Source organism: Cinclus cinclus, chromosome 18 (genome assembly GCF_963662255.1).
Source record: "Cinclus cinclus chromosome 18, bCinCin1.1, whole genome shotgun sequence".
Taxonomy (NCBI): domain Eukaryota; kingdom Metazoa; phylum Chordata; class Aves; order Passeriformes; family Cinclidae; genus Cinclus; species Cinclus cinclus.
The window spans coordinates 11,089,214-11,114,873 of NC_085063.1; the positions used below are offsets into that span (position 1 = coordinate 11,089,214).

General features: G+C 44.3%; 1 protein-coding gene across 1 annotated transcript in view; it reads right to left on the bottom strand.

Moving 5' to 3' along the window:
- The window catches only part of CDH4 (cadherin 4), a 414,578-nt gene that overhangs the window by 14,158 nt on the left and 374,760 nt on the right, over positions 1–25,660 (bottom strand). Inside the window, exons 9-11 of the mRNA XM_062505318.1 lie at positions 9,340–9,525; positions 3,375–3,628; positions 155–297 (exon numbers count right to left, since the gene is read on the bottom strand). Of these exons, the coding sequence (XP_062361302.1) occupies positions 155–297; positions 3,375–3,628; positions 9,340–9,525 (583 nt within the window). The remainder of the gene's footprint in view (positions 1–154; positions 298–3,374; positions 3,629–9,339; positions 9,526–25,660) is intronic.

Genomic DNA, 25,660 nt, shown 5'->3' on the forward strand with positions numbered 1-25,660 from the left:
ACTCCAGCAATTTCCCATCCCACTTTCACATTTTTGACCATAAAAACCTGGGAAAAAGATAACTTATACTGACAACTCTGTCAGGGCATCATTTCTCTTAATGCATCACATTAGAGTCTTATTGAAGCATGAACAATGTGAAGCCTGGGCTCACCGTTGTCAGCCGCCAAGAATGTGGCCTCGTAGACATTATTCTTAATGTAGTCTGACTCTCGATCAAGGACAGCAGCAGTAGTGATCTGACCATTTGTGGCATTAATGTTCAGCCAGTTTGCAGGATCTGACAGCTTAGAGTATCTACAGAGAAAGGAAATAAATACATGGCATTCTTTTCACTGACATATCCTTAATATTGCTTGAAATAGGTTTTTTTTTTTTCTGGACTCCTGACCCGTGATTCAAAGGACCTTTGGATAACTGGTTTTGTTGACAAACACAATGCTAATTGAGTATCCGGTTTTTGACCTTTACAATTATTCAATTTTTCAATTACTTTAGTTTTAAAGGTTCTTCTTTCCACTAAGTGCCACTTACATGCCAGTTTCCTGCTGCTAGGAGAGGACATTTCCTGAGGTCTCTGTAGCTGAGGAGAAAGGGGGTCTGCAATGAACCAAACCATTGCATTCATATGCCTGAATTAAAGGATGGATTCCTGCTCTCTCCTGCTCTTGACCTTGCCCTTCTGAAAACAGGTTTTTAAAGTCAAAGATATTCCTGTTTTCTGCCCAACAGTTTGGAAATACCACACTGTCAGAGTCACCTCCCAGCCACTCAGCCAACTCACAGTTATTGTCTATTCATGTCCCATGCAACCAGCTGAGAACATGGGGGGTTTTGGGGCAAACTTTTCCCGTGTTCTCCAGATCAGTGTGTTCAGTTCATCCTTCTTAAGTGCCCGTCTTCTTGCTTTTCTGCCTCCCAGTTTTGTACTGTTTGAACTGAGATGGACCACAACTATCCAACTGGAAGTTAATAAATGGTCAGACTATAAATTACTGAAATAAGCAAACAGAAGCTGAGCTTATTTCATGGGTAACTCAGACCTGCTGGTAGCTTTGTATAATTTGTCATTAGGTATGCAGGTGGGAGCATTACTGGCTTCTGGTGAATATCCCTTTCCAGAATTGGGATGTTTGAAGCAGAAACTCAAAGGGGAACTTGAGCTGCATCAATCCATGTGAAGAGGATAGCAACACACAGCTGCACAAACACCTGCCAAAGGAAAGAATTACATTTCATGGAGCTAAACTCTTTGGGATGTTTTCATTTCAATATCACTGCTGTGAGGCTCCTGTCCTTTCTCTGCTAAATGACCAGGGATCCATTTTCAAAGCTGGCTTTGTGAACATGTCTGTGGCTAATGAGGATAACCTGAGGTGTGACACTGGCCAAGCCAAGCTGTGCATTACTGGAGGTGCTCCTGCTTCCTCATCTTCTATTTGTAAAAACTCTATTTCATCAAAGACTATTTAGAGACTGAAATTTGCATGCAAGGCTCTAGCAGCTGGATCAGCTCTGCAAAGTGCTTATCATGGATCTGTAGGCTTAGCCTTTTGGGTATCTTTTTTCCTAACTCACCAATGCCAACTGTGAAATGAAAAATAAAATACCTTTTTTTACATCTCACAAAGACAGGACCCCAAAAACACCCCACTGGTTTTTGCAAAGCCTGGGCATTGGCTCTCCTGATGCAAAGGGAAAGAGATGGCACTGGGGTTTGGAAATGGAGTGCTGGTGGATGCACAAAATGCATGCCCTGGAAGCCCTAGAAAAAATCAACTCAAGTAACTGGCTGTTCATACTCACAGGAAGCCTTACAAGACCCTACACATGCCCTGTGCAATGACAGGAACAGCAGGTGCTCGTTTGGATTACAGATCACCCCCCTCCACATTAGAGGGAGTACTCAATCACGAATGAGTTGTTCTCTCCTCTGAAAACTAGCCTTGGCACAGACATCAGGGAAATAAAGACCCTTCAAAGGCCAATATTTCAAAAAGAACATAAGAAAAATGGGCTTATTAGTTAGGATGGTCTCTTTCCTCCAAAGACACAATGCCTGTCTAAAGACAACAAGATAAGGCAGTGAATAAACTATCATTTTCTAGACCCGACAGCTCTGTGCCAGGTGAAATATTTCAAACTCTTCCTGACACAAAATGTCACAACTCATCCAAGTTTAAGTGGCCTCAGCCGTGGTCACGTCAGGTTTTGCCAAAAATACCACAGCCCTTACAGACTGGGAGCTAAAAGGAAAACAATTTCTGTGGATGTCAAAGTATCCAAGAGCAGGAAATGCATTTCCTGTCCGCACAGACGGAGCTGAAATAGTTGTGAAAGTGTCACAAAGACTCATTTTCACCTACACTTTTCTGCCAATTATTTCCTGGTGGGAAGGTGTGTGAGCCAGGCTCCTGGACCATGGATTCAGCCCCTGGTCTGCCCAGGTGGGATGAAACAGAGTGAGTGACACCCTCCTGGTCACAGCATGAATTAGAAGTGGTCTTAAGCTGCTTGCATAGAAATCTGACTTTTAAAATTTTGCCAGCTGAATCCTGTTCACAAGGAAAGCAGCTAAGGAGGAGGTTATGTTTGGCAGGTGCTCTGAAGAAAAAGGGAAGGTTGGAACAAATTGCACCTACTGGGAGCAGGCAAGGGGAGCACTGGTGAGATACAAACCAAGTGCCAGTGGCCTGTGAATGGGTGCAGGACTGCTCAGGCAACACTGAACAACCCGACACTCTAAAAGCCTGCCCAGCAGCTGACTGTAACCCCACCAGCCTTGCTCTGAACTAGCCAACAGCTCCTCTTGCACTGTGTTTTTAAGCAAGGTTGAACTTAAATCCTTTGGAAGCAACACAAGGCATGATTGAAAATCCCAGCCATTCCCTTTGAAAACCCAGGCCTAACCCTTTCTGTGTCTCAGTTTCCCCCCATAAAACAGAAATAGAAAGGTGCCTTTTCTTAACCTCTGTGTTTATAAAGTGCATGAACCACACAGGCCAGAGCACCCTGGGTGAGGCAGAGCCAAAGACTGGGTACAAAGCAGCCCTGAGCTCAGTAACAACGCAGAAATCTGCTTCATTTGAAGGTGTGATCTGCCCCACTGCAAGCCAGTAACACAGGATCCAACTCTGTCTGCTCTCCTTGACCCAGCTGCTCAGAGCCTGGCTTACCTGGAGCAGGGGGACTGTGAGTTCACAGGCTTGCAAGTCACTGTGCAAGAGCTCGACTGCAGGCACCACTCCCTGCCAAGGTTTCACACATATCCCACCAGTCAGCTGGGAAATCAGCTTTCAGCTGCTTGGCTCCCCAGACTGGTGCAGCTGAGCCCCCCAGCTGCAGGGGAGCCCCTAGGCTGCCTGGTGTCCCACCTTACTGCCTGCTGCATGAAGCGATCGGGATCCACCGCCGAAAACGTCGTCAGGACCGTCCCCGTGGGCACCCCTTCCTCCAGCCTGATTAACTTGTGGTTTGTTGGGAAATAGGGTGCTTCGTTGACGTCTGTGACTGAAATGGTGACTCCAGCTGTTGACTGGAAGGACATCTGGATGCCACTGGCCAGGGGAGCTTGGTTTGATACCATCACTGTCAGCATGAAAGCTCTGTTCATCTCGTAATCGACTGCCTAAAACAAACAAACAAGCAAGTCTAGAGCCAAGCACAGAATATATTCTACCTTCTGGCTGGAAGCTGCAAGATTAGAAGGCAGATGATATCAAAGTCATTGCTGCATCATGTTTCCTACTGAGCTCAGCTCTTTTGAAGGTGTAAATCCAGAGCAACTTCAATCCAGTGGAGGATTTGACCTTCCAGTTTTTGGAGGGTCAAATAGTTAAAAAAATTCCACAAAGGAAAAAGTGCAAACAGCAGGGAGCATTTTCCCAATGTTTTGTTCCAACGCTAAGCGGTTTCCGTAAGACAACCTGCCTGTGAGAGCTGAGCATCAAATGAGCAAACCCAGCCAGGGCTGCTCTAATGCAACAGGTGGAGCCTGTTCAGAGGGCTGTGACAGGCACTTAGCAGTGCTATTAGCACTGAAACTGCTCACTGCAGAACCAGGACACTCTCTGTGGACTCCTGAGCCTGAAGGGCTCTTGATTTTCCTTCTTCAATGAATTTATAAGCAAAGGTGGAGCTGCCAGGAACAATCCCTGGGCAGGTTAAGCAGGTGGTCCTTCCAGTGGGACCTCTCATCCTCCTGCAAGGCACCATGAGGTCTCTAGAGGTTGCCCACAGCTCTTACAACTGGGTTTTGCTGTTGGGAGGCCACAGATCTCTACTCAACACACACATGAAGAACAACGTGTCTGTCCCAGGAGCCAGACAGAATGAAAAGCCTTTGCTGGCACGACTGACTGAGCCCAGTATAATAATAATTTCTAAACCGTCCCACTAATTATTATGAGGGAAGTCGCTAATCATCTGCCAGGGAGGCTTGAGTTATGCAGGATCACACCTCTGCTTGTTAAAAACTGTTTTGACGTGATTTATAAATTTAGAAGCATATCCATCCTCCCTAATACCTTCTGCAGAGCTGAGTCTGCAAAGCACTCACTCAGGGTGTTAAACGTCACAGCTACACTGACTTGGGCAGGGATTTACAGCAGCAAGAGCTGCCTGCCATGTCCTGTTTAAAACCCAGTATTGTCAGGAGGGAAATCAAATCATAGGAGGCTACACGAGAGAAACAAATTTCAGGGGCAAAAGGTAGAACAGCGGAATCTTTATTCGATTGAAGTGCAAATGTTCCTGATGCTAAATGGCTTCCTGACAGGCAGGGCCAACATTTAATAAATAAAAGGAAGCATAAAGATTCCCAGTACACCCACCCGTGCTGACTCACGGACTGGAGCTGCATTCAAAACAGATGCATGGTAAAAGTTCCCATTTAAACACTATCCAAGGCCTTGAAACAATTTGACTAATGCATTTCCTCAATTTAGTTTCACACCCCCTCTAATTTAAATTCCCCCCGTTTTATTTTTTTCCTTTTTTAATTTTTTTTTCCTTTTTTTCATGCTGCTCTGTTTGCTAGGCTGTCCACAGCCACTCTGCACCTCCCTGCCTGAAGGGGCTCAGAGGCAGCTGGGGGCTGAGCTGAGCTTTTCCATGGGGAATGATGTGGGAAGCTCCCTGCTGCTGATGCTCAGGACACACTGACCACACACAACTCTGCTAGCATGTGGCCTGATGCAAAGTAGTGGGGTTTCTTTCCCCACAAAATGTAGGGCCATTCTCTCAGCTTCTTCCCTTTTCTTCTGGTAGCAACAAAACCAGGGCTGCAGAAAAATCTGCAAGGAGGAGAGCTGGACCAGGTTCAGCCATCCCAAAGGCTGTCCAGGAGGCATCAGTGTCACCAAACAGTGTCCACCACACTTCAGTCTGCAAGACAGAGCTGATCTGCTCATCTCTGCTGTGTCCACTGAGTCCTATTTCACACAGTTTTATTAAAATACAATAAAAAAGGTAAAATCAAGAGTCTGTGCTGCCCTGGCAGCTGGGGCAGTTGAACCCTATGGGACAGCAGCCCCTTGCAGCCAGACACTGTCCTGCTCTAGGGCAGAACTTCTTTCACACCTTAGTAAGCAATTTATACCAGAACTGTTCAGACCTCTGCTCCCTAAAACTGCCTCCCTGTGAGGATAATGGTGCACAGAGCACTGTGTGTGTGTTCCTCACACCACACTCACCCTTCCACCTCCACACATCTCTCTGAAAATGCTGTGTATTGGTCATTTGACATGGTTTTAGGGACACAGTGCACTTGCCATTGCTAGGTTAACAGTTGGACTTGATGATCCTAGAAGTATTATCCAACCAAAATGATTCTTTGATTCTGTGACAGCAGAATCCTGAAGAAGCCCACAGCCACTACATCTGGGACAAGAACATCTGGGAGCCTTGCCTACTTCTCACTTCCGTGTCCAAGAAGCACCTGACATGAAATTAAAAAGCAGAACTTTTGCAGACACTCCTTGCTGGATGTTTGGTGTGTGATCTGGCTGTGAGACATCACCCTGAAGATGCTGCACATCCTCCTCCTCCACGAGCACCTCTGACCTGGATGCAGCACAGCAATGCTGAGGGCTCACCATGTGTTCTCCTTTCCTCAGGGTACTTTTAACTGAAGTGAACAAATTTGCCTGGTGTTATGGCTGAGGCAAATAATAACTGAAGTTTCAGCAGCATCTCCATTATAAATTCACAGCTCTGATCCATGCAGAGTTTATAATAACGTTTTACTTAGCTGGCTGCCACAGGGCAGCCACTGCTGCTCTGGGAGATTGTCTTCAGACTCCGTGGTGTCTCATCTGAGTGGGAAGTTTCTCTCTCCCCTTGATCAAGGCTTTCTTTGAAGATTAGGGTCTTGCACAGTTATGGAAATGGTTTGGAAAGGCAAGAAGAGAAAAGGGAAATGTTATACTTTTGGTGATCACACTGGACCTACAGACAGGGTTTTGCTGAGGGCAGCTGCAAAATGGGCCCCATGAGCATAATCAGAACTCCAAAGGGAAATCTGTCTTGGAAGGATCTCTGGCCCTCCATTTCAGGCCCCTAAAATGCTGGTGAAGTGGTGGGATTCTGCACAGAGCCCCCCTCCCTGTGCTGCTGCTGTGACTCCTTTGCTTGCAGCAGGAGTGATGTGTGAGTGGCTTTGAAGAGCCACGTGAAAATCCAGCCTTGTAGGGTCTGTAAATAAATGGTTCATTACTTGACTTAATTTTTTACCTGTGTTTTCAACCCACATCAGTGATCAAACCAGCAAGAGACTGCTCCAACACAGCAAAGAACAAGCTCTGACTGGCCACCCAGTCTGATGAGAGCACATCCCCCAAATCTTTAAGCGTATTCACTTATTAACAGAGAACAAAATATTTCAAAGAAGGTGGAATCCTAAGAGTCTTTCCTTCTTCACCATGAAAATTTAATCACAAGCAATTTCACTCATTCTCCTTGCTGAAAATACACCAAAAAGCCTCCCAGCCAGTTAGGAGTAGGAAACCCTGGTGCCCAGGAGATCAGGTGAGGTGATGTAGTGAAGATACCCAATGCAATTTCAGGCTCTGAGCTCAGCTTGATGAGATTGGATTTTCATGTGGTTCTCTGCTTTGTGATCACTGTGGGTTACACAGCAGTGGAAAATCAACACCAGCATCAATGGTGTCTTGACAAATCTGCCCTGCTTTTTGCCTGCAAGTTGTGAATAAGGGATGGTTCATTATGCACAAGTCCTTGTGCAGCAGTGTTTATCATGCAAATCCCCTGTTGTTCACTTTGATGTGCCTTTAAACTACAGTCCTGACACTTTACAAGATTTAGAATAAAGGGTCCTCCCCTACTTGCAGTGAAAATGCTGGCATTTCGATTTCAGACTGGCTGCTGATGTCAGTGAAGTTAAATTTTTGCACTTTTCTTCATTGAATGTTTTCTGTTTAAGCAGGAAATATATAGCTTTGGGTATGTGTATACTTACACACATATATGCAAATGTATACACGTGTCTAAGCTTGAAGAGGTTTCATAGTGTTGCACCAGGTAGGGCTGCCAACCATCATCACAGAGCAATAAAAAGTGATAAATAAGAGGACCCTGCTGAAGCACCATCTGGCAAGCAGGATGATGTGTCTCTTGAAGTTTCAGCAGAGCAGCATCTGCAGACACACACACAAATAGCCCCAGGGTCAGGGAACAGGCTCCCACGTTCCTGCCAGTGACCTCACTGGCATTTCACTGATGTCATTTTTCCTAAGACACAAACTGTGTCCACTAGGAATGACTGCAACTTGTTCAGCTAATAACAAGGACACAGGGCTCAACACAGTTATTCTTGAAACATGCTGCTCTTTAAATTTAGTGTATCTACCTATGGTGTTGATTAAAACTTTGTGTAAGGGAAGGCCAGACTTATCAGAAGGTGCTGGCTTTATCCACACCAGCAGGTATTAATCCTTCCCACGTGCAGTGCATGGAGTGTGCTGTGCAGCTCCTGCACATCTCCACAACCTGTGTGTGATGTCTTTGATGTTTTTTGTAGTCAGGAGGAGCATCCACAGGCATCCTGTCTGGGAAGAGCTTCAGTGAATGCTGAAGGGATCCAGTCATGTCCTGGCTGTGTGTAATGACTGCAGAAACACTCATTGGCCTCAAAATTGAATGAGAAGTGAACTCTCCAATGAAGATAGAGTCATGTTCTTTGGAAGCAAGGAAGGAAACACAATTTGGCACTTGCTGCAGTTATCTTGAGGCTTCTAGCTCTACCAGCACATGGAGGGAAGAAGGGAGGGTGGATATTTCTGGTCTGATTTCTTAGGAAAGATCCTCTGCTGATCCAGCCTGGGGGGGGTGGCTTTGAGTGGAGCTGTCCTGAATTGAGGATCTGCCCCACACTCTGTGTTTAATACCAGGAGAAGGAAAACTGGAAATTGTCTTCAAGAGTTTTGCTGCCAAACAACTCAGTCAAAGGGAAAATTTCCTTCCCCTCTGTTACCAGAAAATTCACTCCGCCTGAGACACGCCCTGCTCTCCCAGATGATCACTTGACTGACCCCAGCAGTGAAACACTGCCCTTGATTCACAGCAAACAGGGGCTTTTCTGCCTCCAGAAGGGCAGAGCAGCCCAGCCCAGGCCCGTTCCCTCTTACAGAGCTCATAGAGCCAAGGAGAGGCAGCAGGTGTAGGTCAGGCTCCAGTGCTGGGAATCCCCTCAGCATCTGAGGCTTTTTGAAAGCTCATTGTGGGCTGGGCTGAGCTGGGAAACCCAGAACCAGCAGAGGTGAGAGTATTCAGGACTCCTACACACAGAGAGATGGGAAACAACAGATCCAAGCACTTGTATTTCCAGGCAGAGAGGGCACAGAACAGCTGCAGGCTCCTGGCAATCCCTGCAGCTGTCAGGGTGACAAAACTCCAAAGGGAAATCTGTCTTGGAAGGATCTCTGGCCCTCCATTTCAGGCCCCTAAAATGCTGGTGAAGTGGTGGGATTCTGCACAGAGCCCCCCTCCCTGTGCTGCTGCTGTGACTCCTTTGCTTGCAGCAGGAGTGATGTGTGAGTGGCTTTGAAGAGCCACGTGAAAATCCAGCCTTGTAGGGTCTGTAAATAAATGGTTCATTACTTGACTTAATTTTTTACCTGTGTTTTCAACCCACATCAGTGATCAAACCAGCAAGAGACTGCTCCAACACAGCAAAGAACAAGCTCTGACTGGCCACCCAGTCTGATGAGAGCACATCCCCCAAATCTTTAAGCGTATTCACTTATTAACGAAGAACAAAGTATTTCAAAGAAGAAGGCGGAATCCTAAGAGTCTTTCCTTCTCCTCTGGCTTCCCCCTCACCTTGACCACGGTGACCATGCCCTCGTTGGTGACGGGGTCAGTGCGGATGGTGAAGTGGCCCGAGGGGTCCCCGCTGATGATGCGGTAGATGGCATTCCAGTTGGGAGAGTGGGGCTGGTCCCGGTCCATCACCGTCAGGTTTGCCACCACAACCTCCACTCTGTTCTCAGGCACTTCTCCCGAGTACTGCAAAGGAAAGACAGGGCTGGTCACGGTGGGAGCTTTCTGTCCATCCTCACACCTTCCTCCCCTCTCCCCTCCATCACCATGCCCACTGGGAAGCCAGTCCCATGAAGAGGGCCATGGACTTATTTGTAATGAGCAACGCACCTCTTTCTCGATTCTGCTTTTCCTACTGTTCTTCTTTGAGTATTTTCCCAAAGCCCAACTTCACCTCTCAGTCCAAAGGAGAACAAACCCATTCTCGCACAGACACGGCACGAGATTCAGCAAATGCTCCATGGAATCCAACAAAAAACATTCCTGATATTCTTGCGGAGTTACAGCAACCAGAGAGTTAATTGTCAACAGCAGGCAAAAATGGCAGACTGAAATGTCTAAATTTTTTAGGATGACTATCTCCATTTATCCCAAGGTATTTTGTCTCACTCAGATTTCAGTGACGGCATTTTCTTGCTTCTTCAGCGATTTTACTTCATTTTATTTCTTTCTTGCTCATGATTTGATTTTGTCTCATTATTTGAAGTGTTTCTTGTGCTTTTTGCCACAGCCTTTCCTGGTGCTTAATTCTCTAATTTAGCACTGATTTCCATGGAGCATGTCCCATTCAGGCACATCCCGACACATTAACTGCATTCTTTCCTGCTTTTTTCCAGTCCCTGATTTATCACATGGCTGATCAGGGATCCTGGCCTGTGAATACTTCCAGTGTTCGGGGCTCAAAAGCTGCCAGTAAGACACATCCCCAAATTTTTAACTGTCCTCATGTCTCAGCACTGCCTATTAGCAGCACTTGCAAATCAACACTCTGATTGACATATGGCAAATTAAACACTGGGGAAACACTGGGAACGGCTGGCTTGGAGTCTGCAAGTGAAATTCTGGCCCCAAACTGCAGGAGCAGAGCATGTCTAAAATCTGGCCTTTGGTGTGCACAAATGCCAGGTTGTGTAAATGATAATAAATCATTCCTTTGTTAGCACAAGAGTCTGTTTCCCCTCCTAACCCATCCCCATCCTTTGGCATCTCTCCGCTACGGATGCTTGTATTTAGTATATATTATTTCACTGCTGACAGCAAAAATATTCAATCTGCCTTATGCTAATGTAAATTTAAATTTGCCCTTTAGTGGTATCCTGAATGGCATCTTGCCCTCTTTTATGCTATGCACCTGTCCTAAACAAGTTTTCATTAGTAAATGCAGATGGCATCTCTTTCCAGCCATGCCGAGTTGTGGAGAAGAACAGTGGGAAGCTGCAGGATAATTCTTATTCCACTACATGCTACAGCTCTTCTTTTCTCTTTATTTCCCCTGATTTCACTTGTTCTTTACCCATTCTCTTGCCCAATTTGGAGTCTCTGCGGCACACAGCTTAGGCAAGGGAAATATATGGAAATTTATCAAAAGCCTCTTGAAAAATCCATTAGATTATGTCGTATGTACACTCTGCTATCAACCTTGTCTGAACTGAAGCAGATTAGTTAAACAGGATCATCTCTTCCTAAATCCACACTAGTTATTGCCCATTACATTAAATTAATGTTGTATGGCAAGGCAGCAGTGACAAGCTGACGAGGCCCCCAGACTCTTTCAGGCTGCACTGCTGACAACAAGGTATCATACTGTAATTCCAAAGGAGTTAAACCATCTCAAATCTTCAACCCAGGACCACAGATTTTGGCTGTCACTCCTAGGCCTATGCCCAGCAGAATCAAACAGAATTACGTCATCAAGAACAAACCATCAGCTGTATGTAACCCATTTATAAAAGGGCCAGTCCTATATGATCCCTGAACACCTTCAGTAGGTCACAACCCAGGAGCTGCCAATGAGTCTGGGTTACATGGAAAAGCCCCACACAATAGATTTTACAGCAGCTCCTCTAGCAGCCATCACAACATCTGCTTTCAGCCCACAGTGATGGAGCTTACAGTTTTTAAAACACGAGGTTATATTAAAAATTATAAATACACAAATTATAAATACACATGCCAATATAAAGCCTGGAGGAAGATCACAGCAGACTATAAAGCTTTTCCACTGGGGTGAATAGCACAATGCTCAGCATATCCTGGGCAATCCAGTTCATCCACTTGTTGTTGACCTCTGTTAGGTACATTTAGCAAATTATCAGTTCTAAGCAGCATTGAGAGTGGATATTGCTTACTGTGCTTATAAAGCAAAGTATTACTCTGATGAGAACAGAGCACCTTCACTGGAATCAAAGGAGCCATCCAAAGCTATTCAGGGTAAAAAGCAAATCTTGGATAGATGTGCCATGAAGAAAAGAGTAATTTTCATCAGCTACAGATCAGCAGCTACTGGGAATTCAAACTGGAGTCTGCCATTCCTCCCTCTCACACTCCCCCACTATCATTATTACAGGTAAATGCTGTAATGTGTATTGTCCACAATTGTCTTTACCTTTAATAAAATTAAGTAATGACATTAAATTACACCTGCTAAAGGAAGGATGGCAGCTCAAAGCTACCCACACTTCTTTAATGTCATTCCCTCCCTACCCTGGAGTAATTCAGGATAATGAACATCTTTCACTATGCTGCTTTCCAGCATTCCCTCTGCTCTAAGTTCTCTTTCATAAGATTACAATTGATTTTCAAATAAAGAGAAGCATTTCTATTCAAACAAGGTAAAACAATGGGCAACGGAGGAACTGCTGGAGTAAACACAAGATTGATAAAGCAGTGCTTGACCTATATCTGTAGCATTTACTCATATTCCCCTGTATTTCATTTGGCTTCACTTTCAATTGTTGCATTTGAAGTCCTTAATTTCCAGAAAATTTTTAGAAGACCATTCACAAGGATTTCTATGGCTGATTGTTACACACTTCCCTTCTCAGATAAGGACTTGTTCTGAAACTGGCATGTTCTTAAAACCTTATATTCTGTGGGGTATTTTTTTTTCTTCCTCTCCCTACAAAGGCCTGTGCTGGCAAAACTCCTTCTCCATCATGCCTTGCTGAGAAGGAAATAATTCATTCTGATTTTTGGGTTGGTACTAAAATCAGTTAATCCCAGAATTTGTCTTCCGTGTCATTTGGACCTGACAGCATATAAACATGCAGACAAATATCATTCTGGAGGAGAAAGGGATTGATGTGGGGACAAATGATGAATTCCCACCATGACTTGACTTTGTGCAATAAATCTGGAGTCTGGGCAGTGAGTAAAAGCAATTAGCTACTGCAGCCATTCCTAGGGAGGGGTGGCATTGAGACAGATGAACACAAAGATAATTATTCAGGCTTCCTTCTAAAGGAAATTCCTTTTCCCCCAATGTTCCAACTTTTTTCCATGTCTGGTTTTGCTAAAAAGCTGTGAAGGCAAAGACTTGTTCACATGAATGTCTGCAGGACAGATCTTTCTGTTGCCTCCAAGATTTGCTAATGATGACACATTGGTTCCAGGCAGCAGTGGTTGTGAAGGCTGAATTGCCTGGACAAACAGTGTTTCATGACCTACAGCTATGGATTAACAGAAGAGTAAGGGCATCTCAGTCCTCTTATTAGACTCTGAGCCCTTCCCCTGACAACTGTGACTGCTGCAAAGTTCTGAATCTTCTCTCTAGGTGCCTTAGGCTGGGAGAAACTGAAACGAGGGTGAGTTTATGTGGTGGTGGGAGTCCCATCCCTCCCCAGTCCCTGCTGCCAGCCTGCTCCATTAGGCTCTGGAGATGAGGTGCTGTGCAGCCAGGGAGCCCAGCACTCAGGGGGCTCCACTGCCTGAATCAAACCCACAGCTCCTCATGCTTCAGGGCATCCACCCAACCCCGTGCTGGCACCCCAGGCAAGGGTTTACCTTTCCTGCTAACAAAAATGCTTGTAAAGTAGGAAAATTAATAAACAACTGCAGTCTGGTTGCAGCAATCTGTGTAAAATGGGGGTGGGGGGGTGGGGGAAGGAAGATGAAAATCCTAATAAATCATTAATTGTGATGTGCCCACCCAACTGCAGCAGGGAAACAAGCAAATGCCATCCTAATTGATTGCTTCTTATTCCATCTTTATAGTCCTGCATTTTTTATTGTGGTGGTTGAATAAGCCCAGAGGTGTGAAAAACCTCTAGATTGTACTCTGCGTATCTGCCAACTTGATATTTAGATCAATAATGCTCTTTTTTTTTCTCCCCTCTACTCCTACTACTGGTAATTTAGCTTTTCTTCCTAGCAGACTAATTGCTGTTTTCTTAAGCCTTACTATCAATTCTGTGACCTTTAATTTCCAATATCGTTTGCTGTAGGGATGGCTGTGCTGGGACTGTGAGTTATCCCAGGCTGGCTCTCAGCTGCTGTGACAGTCACACTGTGTGCAAAGGAGACCACCAGCTTGCTCAAATCCCCACAAAACCCCTGTAAAGTCAGCCTTATTTTGCAAGCCAGGCTTTGAGATGCTCATTTCAGGTTTTATTAAACTACGCACTCCGGTGAGGTGTCGAGTGATGATGTCCTCACTCCTTTTTGAGGCTGCTCTGCATTACACCAGCCAGAAGCCCCTCCAGAAACTTCTGGGATGTTGTTTTCTCCAGATCCATGGCCACAAAATCTCCTGCACTGCAGCATCCCTGCTTCAACTTCACATGCAGGTGGATCTACCCCAGAGTCCATCCATGAGTGCGCTCATCCCCAGCTGTCACAGTGCTCTCTCACAAAAGAACTGCCCGGGCTGCAGGAACTGCCTCGTGATGCTCAGGCAGCATCAGCCTTGCCCAGCCCAGTCAAGGAAGCACATGACAATGAACTCACCAGCTTTGAAAAGATGCTTTGGAAGTTTTGCCTTTGTCCTCAGCAGTTTGTGCCTTGAAGCACCTCAGCTGCCTGCACAGGAGCCCTGGGAGCTCTGTGCATGGTGTGGTGGAGACAAGGCACCCACCTGCTCACAGGAGTTTGTGCAGCAAGCCTGAGTGATGCTCAGCGTGCTCTCCATGTGCCGCTTTCTTTTTCTTTGGGAGACAAGCCTTAAAGTTTGGCACTTCTGAAGCTGATCTCAGGCTGGAGCACAGACAACCTCTGTCTTGTTCCTGCCACAGGTGACAGCCACTGGCTTTACACTTTACTGGTGTCATTTTTATAAAATCTCAAGTAATTACTAACTCTGGATCAGTATGCAAATTCTACTCTTTGAATACGGAGACAAAGCTGGAGCAGAGGAGAATAAAGCAATACCCTCCCTTTCAGAAGCAGCAGAAGAAAATCCTCTCACTTCAGACTCTGGTGTGAGGAAGGAATGTGCAGGTTTCACCTTGGTTCAAAGACTCTTTGAGTACTTGCCAGGAGTTCAGAACACATAATAGTAAAAGGATATTAAAAAAAGAAAAAGCAGTTAGCATATCTAACAAAGAGTACTACTTTTTTTTTTTTCATTATCAGATGTTACATTCTTTTGATAGTATGAAAAGATGCTGCAGAAATGATGACACAAGACACCATTCTGCTGCAAGATAACCATTTCCAAATAAATAAATCCTAAGAAATGAAGGTTGAAGTTTGCACAGAAATTTAGATATTTTATAAAAATGCATTACAACACAAAGGAGCTTTTTATAATGTTCGTATGAAAGGTTTAAAAAGAGATTAAAATTATGTCCTTGGAAGGCATATAGCCCTGTCAAGAAAAAAAATTTCTACATTAACCCCATGTAGGAAAGTTGTACTTTATCTCTATTTCAAAGGCTATGAAGAACCACTTTAATCAACCTACTTGACTTTGGGGACTTGCACATCTCAGTGAAACTCATGAAATCTCTGGCATAGTGTGACTTCCAGAACACAAAAGCCTTTAATCCGTAAACCGACACTCTTGTACATTCAAATCCTGATACTATCTCCTTGTTAGGAACTAAAATTGTGAATTTATCCAAAATGGGATCTCATCTCGTCTAAATGATGTAGCCTTTGCAACAGTGACCTTTAACAATGGTTATACCCAACAATGAAAGATTTTATGTCAGGAGCCCGTGGAAACAATATACATTAAAATTCTGATCTGATAGCACAGCCCTTATTTTTCAGTTTTAGACAAGGATCCTTTGAACATTTCATTAGCTCTCTTGTCTAACATACCTTTGTTTCTTGCCCACAGTATGAACAGCAGGAAAAGGTGGCTGATACTTTTCTGCAGACTATTTGATTGTCAGGTGTAATTAGCAATGCTCTCTTTAAAATAAAGACATAGATTTTAAAACAGCTGGAACTGCCTATAAAGCCTCATTCTTAGAAAAAAAACCCTTACACACATACATTTATGTAACAGAACATTTTTTCACAGATGCATCACGGCTTTACAGTGTTTGACAGCCCTATGCTTCCCTTCAGCTGCAGAACCAAAGGCTGAAGTGACTTGCCTGTCTCCCGAGGCAGCTGCAGAATGGGCTGGAGCCGTGCCCTGCGCTGGGGCAGAATCCTGAGAACATCATTAATTCATGTGTTACTTGATAAATCCATTAGGTCAGCCTGGATTAGCCTATCGATCTCCCCAGTGCATTGCCACAGAGCCCTGTGATCCTCACTGAGCTGCTGGGATGGAAGAGCCCTGGGAAGGCTGGCAGGGAACTGGGATGGGCTGGATCCCAGGCTCTCAATGCCACTGGGGAGCCCAAACAGGTTTGTGTGGGCTGGGGAGAAACGGGCCAAAAGAAACTTGTTCTGCTTCCCAGCTGGGAAGCTCCACCACCTCAAACCAAACCACCATGGGTTTGGATACCCCGACCTGGAACTTCCAAAGCAGAGTCCCCTGCATCCCTCACCAGCCCAGGGGGGCTCCCCAAGGAACTTCTACTCTCTAAAATAACCAGCTCCCTAAAAAGAGGATGCAATCAATTCATTTGTTGTCACGTCAGGCCTGACATTTCCTTCTCCTGCAAACTGCAAAGCAGCAAATAACCAGGCTGCTTTGAACAACACTCTGAAAACATGATTTTCCTGATTTACATGTAAACCAGAGCAGCAAAATCTGAGTGAGAAAGCTCAGCTCCTAAGTGAGCAAAATGTATTCCACAGGTCTGGGTCTGTATCTCTGGGTAAAATGTGTCCAGAAGGGGATGTTTCAATTCAGGCACCTGTAATAAAGTTTCATAAGGAAGGGCCTTAAGTTGATAAGACTGGTTTAGAATTTTCTTATTAACTGTCGATTCCCCATAATGAGTTTTTAATTTAATTTTTTCAGATTTTAAGGCATATGAAAGCTGCTCATGCGCCTCTGGGATCTCAAGATGGGTATTTGGGAAAGGAAGAATTATGAGAGTACTGAAACTGATTTTTACATATGCTATAATCCTGGTATTGAGATATTTAACAAGTTTCCTGTGCAGCATAACTCAGCCCATCTGCACACTGACTCCTGCTCAAACTTCCTCTGCACTGCAATTGAAATCTGTTATTTCCAGATTAGTCTCAGAATTAGCACACAGGGGGGTTTTGAGTTTTTTTAATGAGTAGGTTTGAACTCCATCACCAGGCACTGGAAGACCCCATGAAAAGGGTTCCTGACTGGATGGAGCAGTCTTGTAGGAGAAAGCCACTGAAACAGGTGTTTTATTCTAAAAGTGTGGTTTATTCTGTGGTTTAAAGACATTTTCTGCACTGGTGTCACAATGTCCTTTCTGATGCTTAAAATATAATGGCAGTGTCTGCCAGCAGTGAGAACTTGCACTCACAGGAGATTTGTGCTAGGGTTTCTACAGGAAAGGATGGAATCCCTAAAAATCTCAGAATTACAGAATGGTTTGGGTTTGAAGGGACCTGTAAAGGTCACTCAGTCCAACTCCTTGCCACCTTCATCTAGGTGAGAACTCGGCATTTCTAGAGAAATGCCTGCCTGTTTACAGTAACTCAGAGCACAGAAGAGACTACATTAAATACTGTGTAATTTATCAGCCTTGCCATGAAAAAGACTTCTTGCCGAAACTTTGTTTTACAACATTTCCTGGGGAATGGAGCAGAGAAATGCAGTGAGAAACATGAAATATTGTGTCAAAGAAAAGATGGAGTCCCTTTATACTTTATACTTGTAAATTCAGGAAAGACTATTCTTTCTCCTTTTTTATTTTTTAGCAATTAAAACCTGTTATTGCACTATGCTGAACAGTAGGAAAAACTCTTACCATGCTCAAAAAACCTTTGTGAAACCTTTTGACCATTCTCTGATTCTACTGGCTGTTCTTTGTGTTGTGACCCTTTCCTCCTCTACAACTGGGAAGCTTTAAGACATCCTGGACAGTCAGAAAGATTTGATAAGAGAAAACTCACAGCACTCCCAAATCCTTGGCTAAATCTCCCTTTCCTCCCCTCCCCCCCAGCATGTCACTGAAGATTTCATAAGTGAAATGTACTTAATGAAATTCCAGATGTATATCCTCTTAAAATGACAGCCCTCGGAAGCAACTGTTTTAAAAGCAACAGAATACAGAAGAATTAAAAACCTGCCTACCCGAGGAAGTTAGCCAACCTCAGGGGGGGTTTATTTCAGTGCCTTCCAATAATGGAGTTACAGAATGTATTTAAATTTCTCAGCCTCACACCAGTGCCTGAGATGCTGTGGATTTTTAAAATAATGAAGTAATCCAGCACAAAGGGGTGTTTGCCTGGGACATCTGGCACACATGGAACAGCCAGGACTGTGTGGACATCCAGCCTGACCATGATGGTGTGTCTATCTTCAGACAAGGCTGAAAGAATGAGGCTCTCCAAGGCCAGCTCTGGGCTGAGGAGGAGAATCAGGATATTTCATATATAACCAAAAGCCGAAAGAGGCACAAAATCACTCAAGTTTGAAGGAAATGCTACAGGCAGGAAAATGTCAGACAAGAAACATGGGTGGATATGTGATACAGGAGCATCAGTGTCTGATTTCTCCCTGAAATTCTCTGACTGTCTGACTAACACTCCAGAGATGATGGGCACAGTGCCTGATCCACACACATGGATCTGGTGGTGGAGCCCAGGGTGATTCCCATGGCAGCACAGCAGAGTCACAAGGGCATTTCCTCTGACTCCAGGGGTTCTGTCAGTGACACGTGTCCCTGTCACACCTCTCTGCACACAGGTAGCTCCTGGAACCTCCTTCTCCCTGGACAATTCCATGGAAAGCACGGGGTGGGGATGTGGTCTGTGCCTTCGCCCTCTAGATCCCGCACATACTGAACAGGGGAGGAGAGGGAGGAGAGAAATCCCTGCTAAATGAGACATTGAACCAGGAGCCAGCTCTGCCAGATGCTGCAAAGGAGAGGGCTCATGACAAATGTGGGATGGTGAGTGATGGCTGCTGGGCACTGTCGTGGGCAGGGGGCTGTATGTGCTTTGATAATATTATACGGTATTTACTATTAATTTAAAATTATGTTATTATTAATATACCTCTATTATAATATTAACTATAACATTAACCTGCAAACCAGCAAGTTAGAAAGCCAAATGTCAAACCAATTGATGTGGCACACACATGCATTGTTAGGTTATCCCCACGGTGCTGAGGATGGATGTGCCTCTCACCCCATGAGTGACAGCTGCTGAAAGTTCTGCAGGGGCAGGAGGGCCTGGTGCTGATGTTCCAAGTGGAACAAATGCAGGAAGCACATGGAATCTGTGCTGCTCCTCCTGGATCTGCCTCCCGTGTGCTGCTGCAGCTCCAGCTGACTGAGATTACACTCACCAGCATGGAGAGGAGGTTGTATGATTCTTGATTTTACACCAAGTACTACATGTGTCCAATCTGAGAGAGACCAAGAGATTATTTTTTTATATTCCCCCCCCCACACTTTTTTTTTTTTTATGACAGAAAATTGAAATTTTTAATGAAACTATCATTCTTTTTTTTTTTTTTTTTTAATCACTGGTCTTTGGCAATTTTAAACTCTGAAGTCTGAAAAATTTATTACCACTAACTTCCATCAAGGGTGTTCCTGAAACCAAAATTACTTAATCAACTCAATTTAGCTTCTTGTGTAGACCTAATTCAGAAAAACTTCATCTTCTTGAATTGTTATTGCAATTAATTTACCCCCCCGCCCCGTTTTTTTCTTCTGTAGCAGACGACATTTCAGTAATTAGATATTCTATAAAAATGAGTTATTCATTCAGAATAGCTTCACTTTTATATTTGATTAATCATATTACCACTGAGGTCTGGGTTTTGTCTCCAAGGAAAATTTAATGACCTCATTTTAATCCTTCTTTTAACCACCAAGCAGGTATCAATGAGGAGAAATAAAATTATCTCCTTTTTTCTTTTTCTCTGCTTTATTTCACGATCTCAAGATTACATTTGATGCTTTTTCTGTGTGACTGACCCATTTATAAGGAAGAGTCTAGCTGATTCCAATTAGGTTCAGGGCAGAATCAGGCTAAACAGAGCCTTGAACTGTGCCTTAATAACTAATACTCAGTGTAATGGAGAGGAACCAGAACTGCTTTACCACGTGGCAGCCAAGTTTAAAGCTCTGTACATGATTAATTTGGTGATAATTTGAAAATGAATGTACTGAAAGGAAATAAACAAAACAAAAGGCACTGTAAATTTAGGTTTTGATTAATGGGGTCTATTAGGAAGAGACTTCTATCAAGGAGATGACTTTTTTTAAAATCAATGCATATATACCCACACAATGTAATGGAATAATTCATATAAACCACAATTTATCTGTGAGTAGAGACTTGTATATGATTGATGACTGTTTGCCTGGCATCAGCATCTATCTATGCTTTGGATCCAGCTATATGCACATCTATATTTGGTATTTATACATATACATCTCTGTATCTCTATCTGTTTTGCAGTCTCAAAGGTATCTCATCCTTTCTGTCATGTGTTATACTGGTGGAAAGGCTTAACAGACATCACAGAAGGGACCAATTTTTTTTTCATTAAAACATCAAGAATTATTGTTTTCTCATAAAATGAGAAGTATCATTCATTTTGGTTGAGAGAGGTGATAAAATACAGAACAAAAGTTGAGCATCCACAAGACAGTATCAGTATGAAGTGGGTCTTGTGTTCCTTAGCACAGCACTGAAAAGGCCCCCAGGCACTTGGAGATGCTGTGCCTGGGAAAGCCACAGTGCTCCCAGGGAATCTGCACTCAGAGCTGGGGATCACCCTCATTCTCTAACAGAATGAAACTGTGTGGGCATCTCACTTCCTCAGCTCCACTGGACAGGCTTTGCATTGAGGTGGGATCCATCTCCAAAGGTCAGTTTGACTCCATGGTTAACCTGTGTGTCTACACATACACCTGGAATTAGTGTGGTGAGTTCAGCACAAGGCTGAAATGGGATGGGAAGAATAAATATTGTTTCTCCTTGTGCTCTATTTGTTACTGCTACCTCCCAACCTAACATCCCTAATCGAATTCACTGTTCATGGCAAAAGCTGTCACCAGGACATGCAGTGAAAGGCAGAAAGCCCATTTCAATTTATAAGCACTGGGGTCTTATTTAGGAAAACCAGACTGATTTGTGGTTTTTAAGACTTCACTGACTATATATTTAATGGAAATGCACAGAATTAGGTAGATGCTCATATACCCAAATGCTACTGGGCATATTCGATTCACTTGAATATAATAATTTACTTCAGTTAGAGGTTGACAGCTCTGTAACAGCCCAGGCTTTGCTGGGTAGTTTGGCTGAGCCTCGTTTTGACTGGAAAATTGCAAGTGAACACGGTCATCTGGGAATTTCCATGAAAGCATAATTGATTTTTAACAATAAAGCCTGTCTGCAGGACTGTGCAGAACTCCTGGGTTTGTCTTCAGCTGTAAAACAGCACAGTCCTGTACCTTCCCTTACTACAGCACCTGATCCTTCCCTTTGCCAGCTCTGACCTGCGCAACCTACTTGAATTCTGCCTCGTGTGACAACTGCCCAATTTTCTAAATTATGCCACAGACATAGTTTTGATGATTTAAAAATTCTGTATGATCTGGGCTAATCTACATTCAAATGTCACTGCAGACTTTCTGAATGGCACAGGTGTAGTGACAGGGACACTGAGATCTGAATGAATAGCTACATATGCAGCTTTATCTGTACACTGGCAAATCACGTACACAGTGCTCAAGTTTAAGCCCTTGATCTTTTCCTGGGTCTAGGAACAGGGAGGAGGCAGATGGACACGTGTAAGGTCCTGGGAGGTAGTGAAAAACTTTCACTAGTTTTTCTTGGATCAGCCTGCTAAGATCTCTTCTTAGAAAGCCCTCAAAGGCATCCTGGTCCAATTTTCTGTATGCAGGAAATCCCAGTGACATCCCACTCCTGCTAGGCTCTCCCTCCACAGTGTAAGATTAATTTGTAAAACATGAGCATGCATGTAAAAGGGATTTCTCATAACACTCCCATGCTCTGAATGCTTCTGGGTACATCTGCCTACAAATGAGTTTAGGAAACCCCAAGGCAGCCTGACGTGGATGCCAATTTTGGTTTCCTATGACCATTAAATATCATTTTTCCAAAGCAGACCTATTTGCATCTTCGCATCCCAGTTACTTGGAAGTCACAATCTTTCAGCCTGAAGGAAGAGCTGAGGGTTTTCCCTACTGCTTTGCTATTTTGAAACTCACTGTTAAAAATGGAGCTCAGCAGGATCTGACTGAGGGGGCTGGAGCCCAGGCAAAGCATTCACCCCACTTGCAAAAAAGTCACATTTTTACAGTTCACATCAGCTATTTCTGTGCAGTGCTGCTCTTGTGTAAGTTGATGCACAGCTATATTCTTTCCTCAAACAAACAATGAACGTGAGAACAAACGCATTCAGAACAGGGAATACAATTTTAGGTTATGCTTGTTAGCTTTGTTTCCACAATTTTGGCAAGTTCACAGAGCAGGAGGCTGAGTGAGAGCTACACCATGGCTTTGAAAAAGGAAATACTAATGCCTTTGTTCAAGGTACTGAAACTGGATTACTATATCCAAATTGGGTCAGAAGAATGAAAACTGAGCAGAGCATGGAGCACAGCAGGGTTAGCAAGATAACCAGGGAAGGGAAGCTGTAGGTGTTGGAGGATCTTGGCTTGTTTTGCTTCACAGAACGATGTACACTAGTAAATCACAGGGGAGAGAAAATGGGAAGGAAACATCAGAATGGGAGAAGGAAGAACTGTTTCTGGTAAAGGACGATGCCAGCAGGACAGCGATGCTCTGAGAGCATCTTCACGCTCAAATTCCAAAGCACTTCTGAGAATGGGCTCATTAACATCTCCTGTAGTACTCGAGGAACCAGAACACCTGCACAGACAAAGGTCAGACATTTTTGGCAGTGTGGTGCCAAAACCAAGAAGCCCTTTTAACTTGGGTATCTATGTTCTTTTGTGCAGGAAGCGCCGAGCTCTCCTCTGCAGATTCCAGCACTGCCTGATCCAGCCCAGCATGAGCCAGGTTAACTCAGCCTCACTGCAGCAGCCAGGGGTGAGCCTAGTCTGACAATAATAATTAAATAGGCCAGCTAAAAACTGGCAAGAACTGTTTTTCCCAATATGCTTGCAACAAGGACTTGCTCCTTTACTGATTAGCCAAGCCCATGTTGTAACCAGATTAACCTAACCCAGAAACATGTCCCTCCTGCTCCAACTCAGACTCTCTGAATTCAGGTTACTCCAAACTCTGCTTTGAGCTCAGCCAGTCTTTGGCCAGGTGCCCTTTCCCAGGCCAGCACATGCCAGCACTGCCCTGTGAGCTGAGAAGCACCCACCCAGCCCCAATAGCCCAGCCCCAAGCCTTTGGAGCTGCTCCTAAATGGTGTCAGTGACAGGATTAGCCAGCGAGGCAGGGAAGGGGATGCTGTCCTAGAGCTGCCTCTTTTAAACAGACTCCACCGGATTCAGTTTTGGAAGAGGAGATTCTCAAAGCAGTGCCAAAGGGCAGATTTTAAAGTAGCTTTAAATAAGACCTCCTAAGGCTCAGGAGCTTAAAGAACTTGAATAGCCCAGTTTCTTTTTCCCCTTTCTTTCTGCACCCCCTCCAATTTTTTTTTTTTTTTTTTAAAGAGGTTGATTGCCAGGCAGGTTTTCCCAAGAATCCACAAGCCCAAGTAATCACGAGCACTTTAGCCCTGTGAAATAATATTTTTCTTACATGGGCTACTATAAAAACAACTTCTGCACAGTAGGCAAATTTAAAATAACTTTTAATTAACATTTCAGACACAGAAGTCTGATCATGCAAATTCATCTGTGTCTCCTCTCTGCGCCTGATTGTTCTTGATTGAATATGATAAAAATAGACTTTGTATGAGTCAAGTGTAGGCATGGATTTCTTTCACTCCTCCTCCCCTCTGATTATGCATTTTCTTAGATAAAGTGGAAATCCTTGGATGGCTATTAACAGTATCACAGGTCAGACTGGAAAGGGCATCCTGCCTGAGAGGAGTTAAAGATTTCACTAGAATTAAAGGTGCTCCTCTGTGATCAAGAAAGATGCTTCAATCTTACATAAAACCTCACCTGAGACTATACAGCATTGTTCTGTCTCAGCTGGCTTTTAATCTCTGAAATACCCACTCTAATTTCACTGCACTCCCTGTATCTGAGGTGAGCATCTGGCCAGAGGCTACAGATCCATATTAATATGGAAAAATCACAACTCACTTGCACACAGGAGATAAATATTTGAAGGGAGACTGAGGAATTTCCCCATAATTAAGACATGTCAGAGGACATGACTGTTATAAGCAACAAGGACTCTGGATAAGAGAGGGCACAGTGATACCTTTATCTTACAACAGTAAGAGAGCCAGTTTTCCAGTAAAAATTCCTACAAAGTCTTTGTAACACGGTCCAGTTGAAGTGTCAATATTTTACAACAGCTGGTGACTTGGCAGGTGCAAAATCTACCAAAAATTCCACAGAAATGAATGAGTCACAGAAAACTTGGGCATGGGGGATTAAAATATGTTTTTTCTATGGCATCTCAGCCAGAGCCTGTGGGCTGGTTGGGCCACGAGGAGGAGTCAGTGCAGAGGGAAGAGCTGCCTCCCTTCATTTACTTTTGCAAGCAACAATGTCAGATGAAGAACACAACACTGTGGACAGGCTGCAGTCCCTCAGACAGCCAGATGAGCATTCCCTGGGTCACAGGCCTGCATTAAACCATTAAAAATGCCCCAAACAGCTGCCTGTGATGTTTACAGCATTTCAGGGGATGCTCCACTCTTGTGGTGTCTCTCAGGAGACACTTGCCCACTGTTGGCTGCTCTGATGCTTCTCAGTACAGGCACAGGTAGCATTGCAGATCAGGAAAACATTCACCACGACAAAAAAAGAGCAGGAAAGGAGCAGAGGAGGCAGCTGGTCCTCCCTGTGCCTGGTGCCTTGCAGCTTGATGCAGGCAGTCCTCATGACTGCCAGGACTGGCCATGCTGATGGAGACTGGCCTTAGAGTTTACAGCAGCCACGAGTTACACATTGTTTCATCCAGAGACCCTGATTTCCCTCCTCCCATATAATTTCAGAACCCTTTGTTTGAGAAGGTGGGGCTCCTTCTTCCCCTGCCTTTCAGGTGCTGGACCAAAGGATGTGAAACCCACTGACATCAATTTTCATGGCAGCTCCCAGGCATTTTGGAGTTTTACTGAAGTATCTTCGTTTTGTACCTTTAAGGATGTTCTCTGTAATTTTATTGCTCTTTTACCACTTCTCATCAGCACTACACTTTGATGCCAGCCCATCTGGTGTTTTGGATGTCCATTCACCAGCACACCTCTGCTGGATGTGTCATTCTGGCATTCCTGTGCCTGTGTCTGATGTTCCACGTGTTCTGTGCATGCAGCTCTTCCCCCTGCACTGTGCTTGGCCACAGACCTGCCCTGACTCCCTCGACCATCACAGTGGATGCTTTCCTCTCTCCCATCCCGTTGTTAAATTTTACACAGCAACATTAATTCCTGCTGCTGAATACATGAGCTGTGACACCAGCGTGGTGCAGTGTCCTCCTGAGCAACATTCCCATCCAGAAACGATTAAGTCTAAAACCACCCTGGCTGAATGACAGGTAATTTAGGAGCGCTATAGGGTGGGCCTTTGTATCTGTCTGGGATGAATACAGCTCCTGTGTTCCTCTCGACTGGCAGCTTGCCAAGAGCAAGCCACAGTTTCAGTTATTCAGCCTATTTTTGTTTTTACAGCAGCATCTCAAT